Source organism: Syzygium oleosum, unplaced genomic scaffold, assembly GCF_021117445.2.
Source record: "Syzygium oleosum isolate NSW1041296 unplaced genomic scaffold, Sole_v2.1 Sole_v2.12, whole genome shotgun sequence".
Lineage (NCBI taxonomy): Eukaryota > Viridiplantae > Streptophyta > Magnoliopsida > Myrtales > Myrtaceae > Syzygium > Syzygium oleosum.
Genome location: NW_026607496.1, coordinates 4,398,817 through 4,405,887, shown reverse-complemented (window position 1 = coordinate 4,405,887; position 7,071 = coordinate 4,398,817). Strand labels below are relative to the sequence as shown.

The 7,071-nt window shown below is 44.1% G+C and overlaps 1 protein-coding gene across 1 annotated transcript; it reads left to right on the top strand.

Annotated features, from left to right (window-relative positions):
• The first annotated feature begins 3,436 nt into the window (after window positions 1-3,436).
• On the top strand, window positions 3,437-6,795 carry LOC115662282 (receptor-like protein 7). The gene is made up of 2 exons (XM_056316702.1): window positions 3,437-4,150; window positions 4,260-6,795. The coding sequence occupies exons 1-2, from the start codon at window positions 3,437-3,439 to the stop codon at window positions 6,651-6,653; spliced, it is 3,108 nt and encodes a 1,035-aa protein (XP_056172677.1). The 3' UTR covers window positions 6,654-6,795.
• The last annotated feature ends 276 nt before the right edge of the window (window positions 6,796-7,071 follow it).

Here is a 7,071-nt window from a genome sequence, read left to right as displayed (position 1 = left end):
CCTTTGCTCGTTGAGCTGGCGACTACCACTCCCAAAGGAAACTCGCCATGTTGAGACAAGGGAAGGGTGGGTCTTTTCTTGTTTCTCGATCATGATGAGTTGTTTAATAATCACGAAGAAGTGTTTAACATTCCCTTTTGGCCCACGCATAATGACGCTCCTTTCATTAGTAAATTCGTAGTACCATTCATCAAGTTTCAAAAAACGATGGTAAAATTGCGCAACTTGCTGATCATGTATATTGATGATATTTTGCAACAATATTTGTGACTTATAACCATAAACATTCTAGTTGTATATTCACTACTCAAATCTAAATTAAAGCACGATAAATGATTTTCTATCATGAGGTTTGTGGATAGTAAGATTGTTCCTTCATTGGCAACTTACAAACAGTTATGCAACCACTTGTAAAATATAAAAATAAGTGTTAATCCACCATCAGATTTGTGGATGATAAAGTGGTTATTTCATTAGTAACATTTACTTACACGTCCATTTGTAAATTCTAAAAACAAGTGGTAATATACCGTTGAGTTTGTCGAGGATAAAATTGTTGTTTCATCGATAATTTCAAATGGTTAACCGAATCAATAATCTACCGATCACTTTTTACTTATCGTCGACCTTACGTAATTACCATCCACAGATAAATTCCGTTTTATCTGTCAACAGAATTTTTATAAATCACTGAATCGGGGAGCTCCACTGAAACAACAAATTTGCATTCTTTAGTCAAGTCAACTGAAAGCTATTGCGTGTAATTTGGTCGTCATGCTATATTGGAGTAAAGTTCAATTGTCTTTCATTTCCATAATTGTCTATTGTCGGAACTTTACGGGGGAATCGGACACTGCAGAGCAGCCGGAGACGAATTCGCGAAGTGGGTCTGCGCGCAGAGGCTAGAGAGAGAGAGAGAGAGAGAGAGTAGAGAGAGAGAGTGTGTGCAGAGGCTAGAGAGAGAGAGTGTGTGTGCAGAGGCTAGAGAGAGAGAGAGAGAGGAGTGAGGTTAAAAATGGGGGGGGTTGGGGTGAGGGGTTAAGGTCAGGTGGAGAGTGTTGGTTGGTGGGTGTTGAGTAAAGATTCTTCGCTCGTGTGCCCGCCAAACTGGACCAATGGTGCAATCTTCCCAGCAGTAAGAAGGTGCGTGGAAATTTTGGGCTCTTCGAATTCCTGCTCAGTTCGTGGTCATGAACCAGGTTCACTGCATCATTGGCATGAGGGCCCGTTTGATTCGACTTTGGGAGAATGCATTTGGAGAATGCAAATACCTTTGGGCTAAAGAGATTTTCCGAAATACAAGTAGTGTTTGGTAAGTATTTTTTAAAATCAACTTGGGCTAAAGAACTTTTACTAATTTTTTATTTTAAAAAAAAGGCTCCGGTGGAGCTACACCGCCGGCCACCGCCGCCGGCCAGATCTGGTCGCCGGCCAACCGCCGACGACCAGATCTGGTCGCCGGCCACCACCGCCTGGGGTCGCGCGACCCCGGCGACCGCTGCCTGGGGGTCGCGTGACCCAGGCGATCGGCCGAGGTCCGACGACCCCGTGTTGCGGTCGCCGGGTCGTGCGACCCTTCAGCGACTCGCCGCCCTGGGGGTCGCGCGACCCGGCGACCGCCGCCTCGGGTCGTTGGACCTCGGACGGTCGCAGGGTCGCGCGACCCGGCCAAGCGTTGGCCTGGGTCGCGCGACCACCCGAGGTCCGGGAGCGACCCGTGCGGCGGTCGCCGGGGTCGCGCGACCCCCAAGCGGTGGTCACCGGAGTCGGGCTAGCCCTCAGGCGACGGTCACCGGCCGCCGGACCTCGGTCTGGGGAAGATGAACCGTGTCAATGAATAGTGCAAGTTGCATTCCGAAAATACAACTTCCCAAAGCACCTCCGGTGGAGCATTGACCAAAGGACCCTTGGGGAGCATTCCAAATGCAATTGCATTTCCCCAAAGTGAGTAAAAAAAATTGCTAAACATCATTTGCATTTGGCCAAGGGACTTTAGAGCCCAAATGAGCATTTGGAATGCTGAACCAAACAGGGCCTAACTAATGATTATTGCTGCTTTCAAGTCAACAATCGCGTTGTCTGAAAATTATGGTATGCTAATTTCGATTGACTGCTATAACATTTTGTAAGATCTCTAGAAATGTCAAATCCTAGGGTTAATATGATGCTCTTCTTCTGTCATGGACTAGTTCCATGTGGTGGCACATAATCTAACTGCAATGAAGATGTAAGTTTTAAGCATTCTAAAACCAATTATGAGTAGCGGCCGAAGCGATATCAAGAAATGAAACCGGGCATGTCACAAATTTCATTGGTCCGATAAGATTTCTCTAAATATTTTTCAGAAACTGAGTTCCCGAGGTTGGTTAGTTCTCGGGACGATAAAGCACATAAATGGTGAAGAAGGCCTTAACGATGGTAAAAACAAAGAGAATGAAAGCAGCAGTAACCGTAATGAAGGACCATGGGCTGCCAAAGTGCTCGAGCTTAATCCCCGTCCATCTCACACACCATTTGTTCCGCTAGTATCCCGATTTACTCGGTCTAGTAGCTCGATCCAATATTGAACCTGACATCCTGAGGGAGATCATTGAAGAATCTCGCAACCTCCTGGTCAGTATCCAGAAAATTTGTACTCACGAGACATCTCACAAGGATCGCTTTAGAGGAGACATGCTTGGAACACAAACAATAGCAACGTAGCGTTGCTCGAAATCCCAACATTGCTTGAATATTTGTAAGGCGGAAATGTACCTCGGGAGTTTAGCTCTGAATCACGAGAGAGGATAATCGGAGAAATTGTTTGACCTTAGATCGTACAGTCCATAGGCACAATAAGGACACGACCTTAGTTTGAAAGGAAAAAAAATCCGATATATGGGAATTAATGCAAAAGTAAAGACCAAGAAACAAGAATCACTCAGTTTTATTGGTGATGTCCTCCGACTGATGTCTCCGTTTTCCTTAATTTTCGAAGATCAGTCAAAATGTAACATGAAAATGAGTCTTGAGAGCTCCATCTTTGAGTGTGTTATTTTCCCAACGGGGAACATTAATCAGAAAATCAGGTTCCAAAGACAATGAACCTTGTAGAAATAAAATGGGGGCGAAATGAATACCTGTTCTCTAGAAGGGCACTTGTACTGTAGAAAGCAGGTAAGGATATACAAGGGAAAGAGTAGCTCCTGTTTTTTCCTTCTTGGCTTTTCTTCATCAACGGTTCAGAACCACCGAAGGCCACCACAAGCTCAACCAAAATGACTAGATGAATTTGCATTTGCAAGTCAAGTCAACTTAAGATAGTCACACGTAGGGACTAAATTATTAATGATAGGATGTGATAAGAAGACCAAACACAGCTCCAGAGGAATCTCATACAAGGAACTTCCATGTTCATCTGCCTGTAAAATAGTGTTTCCTAATCTGTTCGAAACAAATGAGGATTTGGCTCCTCCTATGGTTGGTCTTAATACTCGCACATACCAACCCCTTCAGCATAGGCACGGTTTTGGTCTCGGGCCAGTGTATTGGCGATCAGAAATCGCTGCTGCTGCAATTGAAGAATAGCCTCAACTTCTCCACTTCTTTGTCCATGAAATTGGTCAAATGGAATCAAAGCAATGATTCTTGGGATGGCGTGACCTGCAAAGGTGGCCAAGTCACGGGTCTTGATCTGAGCAACGAGTGGATCACCGGTGGACTTGATGATTCATCGAGTCTTTTCAGACTCAATTATCTTCAGAGGCTGAATTTGGCTTTCAGCAGCTTCCCGTCTTTGGAGATTCCATCTGGCTTCGGTAATCTCACCAACTTGGTCTACTTGAATCTTTCAAATGCAGGGTTCGCAGGACAGCTTCCAATTGGAATATCATGTTTGACAAGGTTGGTTACTCTTGATGTATCCCTGCTTTATTTTCCTGGGCTCAAGTCACTGAAACTTGAGAATCCCAATCTAAGGATGCTTCTTGGGAATCTTAGCGAGCTGAGAGAGTTGTACCTTGACGGAGTGAACGTCTCTGCTACAGGCAATGAATTGTGCAATGCCTTGTCTTTGTCACTGCCGAAACTTCAAGTGTTGAGCATGATGAATTGTTATTTATCAGGTCCCATTGAGTCTTGCTCTTCCCTTGTGCATCTTCGCTTTCTCTCAGTAATTAAACTGGGAAAAAATAATCTGTCTAGTGTCTACCACCGTCCCGGTGTCCTTTGCCAACTTCTACAATCTAACTACTCTGGATCTCCGTTACTCTGGCCTGCAGGGAGAATTTCCTCAAAAAATCTTCCGGGTACAAACTCTTCAGACCCTTGACCTATCATTCAATGAACTCCTTCAGGGTTCTTTACCAGAATTTCGGGAGAATGGTTCTCTTCAGACACTGGTTCTTAGTTTCACGCATATTACTGGGAGGCTCCCATATTCAATTGGTAATCTCAGGTATCTGTCAAGAATAGAATTGGTGAATTGCAGCTTTCATAGAAATATCCCAACCTCTTTCATCAATCTCTTGCAACTAGACTATTTGGACTTCTCATTCAACAATTTTACTGGTTCAATTCCATCTCTCAGTAAGTCCAAGAATCTGACACAAATCAATTTGTCCCACAATAACCTAACTGGTCAGATTAATTCAACCCAATGGGAATCCCTCTTGAGTCTTCTTGTTCTTGACCTGCGATTCAATTTGCTTGAAGGAAATATTCCTTCATCTCTGTTCACACTTCCATCGATTCAGAAGCTTCAACTTTCCAACAACCAATTTTCTGGTGAAGTGAAGGCATTTTTTAATGGTAAATCGGACAACCTGGATACACTTGATTTGAGCAACAACAATATAGGAGGAGAACTGCCGATGTCTATATGGGAACTCCAAGGGCTCAAGTACCTCTCACTTTCTTCCAATAATTTCAGTGGCTCGTTCCATATTGATATGGTTCACCAGCTGAAAAATCTTTCTCATTTGGATCTTTCTTACAATCGTTTTTCCGTTAATACCACAAATACTACTACCCAGGCATCTTCATTCCATGATCTTACAACTATGAAGTTAGCTTCTTGCCAGTTGAGGACTTTACCAGAGTTCGTGGCTGAGCAACACAGATTGACAAATCTAGACCTCTCTGACAATCAAATTCAGGGAAAGATACCGAAATGGATATGGGAGCTTCAAAATCTGCTGTATCTCAATGTGTCGTCTAATTTACTAGACGATATTGAAATACCGTCACGTATTCTTACTTCTAGTCTGTCTGTTCTTGACCTCCATAAGAACAGGCTCCGTGGGCAAGTGTTGCCCTTGCCACCATTTGCCACACACTTGGACTTCTCGAGTAACAACTTCACTTCATTCATTCCATCTGCTATTGGAACGAACCTTTCTGTGGCAATATTCTTCTCCCTGTCCCATAACAGTTTCCAGGGGTTTATCCCGAAATCAATTTGCGAAGCTGAATATCTCGAGGTGCTCGACCTATCTCATAATAATTTGACGGGAAATATTCCTGATTGCTTAGTGATGGAGTCTCTCAAGGTATTAAATCTGCGAAATAATGCCTTGGATGGTAGCATTTTCAATTTCCCTGTAACATGTGGTTTGAAGACTTTGGATCTCAGCAGTAATCTATTACAAGGGAAGTTCCCAGAGTCGTTGGCAAATTGCACAACTCTGGAGGTTTTAGACGTGGGAAACAACCAGATTGATGACGTGTTTCCATGTCAATTGAAGAACATTTCAAGTTTACGTGTCCTTGTTTTACGATCCAACAAGTTCCATGGAGGGGTTGGATGTCCAGAGCCTAATGGCACTTGGAAGATGCTTCAAATTGTGGACGTATCTTCCAACAATTTCAGTGGCACTCTGCCTGCTCAATACCTCAGAACTTGGGAGGCTATGAAGGCTGATCCAGACTTCAACTATATCCAATATCCATTCCTTCGCGCTTCTGGACTCTATTATCAGGACACGGGAAGCGTCACCATCAAAGGTCTGCAAGTGGAGCTGGTGAAGATCTTGACTCTTTTCACTTCAATCGACTTCTCATGCAACAATTTAGAAGGTCCAATACCTGATACTCTGGGGGATCTCAAAGCGCTTCATGTCCTCAACTTATCAAGGAATGCATTTTCCGGGTCAATTCCTTCATTCCTAGGACACTTGCAACAGCTCGAGTCCTTGGACCTTTCACGGAACGACCTCAATGGGACGATTCCCACACAGCTTTCAGACCTTAATTTTCTTTCCTTCCTGAGCCTCTCATACAATAAACTTGTGGGAAGCATCCCAGCAGTCAAACAATTTCTCACATTTTCAGCAAGTTCCTTCGAAGGCAATAGCGGTTTGTGTGGACCACCGCTGGAAACAAGTTGCTCAAGTTCTTTTGGAGGTAACCTTGGATCGTGCGAGAATCCGCGCGAGAAAACTTGGTCAATTGCCATGAATGGGACGGAAGAAGCGGGTTGTGTTCCTACTCAAAGCAACACAGATGACGACGGCAGCAATGATGATAGCGGGAAGATGTGGTTTTACATGGGCATACCGCTTGGATTCGTGGTTGGCTTCTGGGTATTTTGTGGTCCATTAGCGTTTATCAGATCGTGGAGGTTTGCTTACTATCGATTCTGGGATAAAGTGCTGTTCAAACATTCACGTCCATGAAGATTTCCCCCGGGGTTCAGTTATTAAACTTGAAAAAGAGTATTTCCTTTTGTTCTTCTCTTCATAATTCTCCATCACCTTTAAAAAGACTTCTGTTTATTGATCTGCATCTAGAGTATTTACACTTTAGTTGCTTGTGCAATTTGATCCTTCAATTTTTTTATTTGGAATCAACTCCTCTAACTCTACCCAATTCTATCCACCTGCGCATGGCCGAGTTGGTGGGCGCTTTCCTTCCCTCCCCAGAGGTTCTGGGTTCGAATCCCCGCTCGGTTCCGTAATTTAAGTGGGGGGTCCTGGCGGTGGGTTGCTGGGCTAGTCTCCCCCGAGGTATAGGCGCCCCGATTACCTATGCGGGCTCGTCCTTGAGGAATGGTGGCGGATCCTCGGTTACACAAAAAAAAAAAAAAAAAAAAAA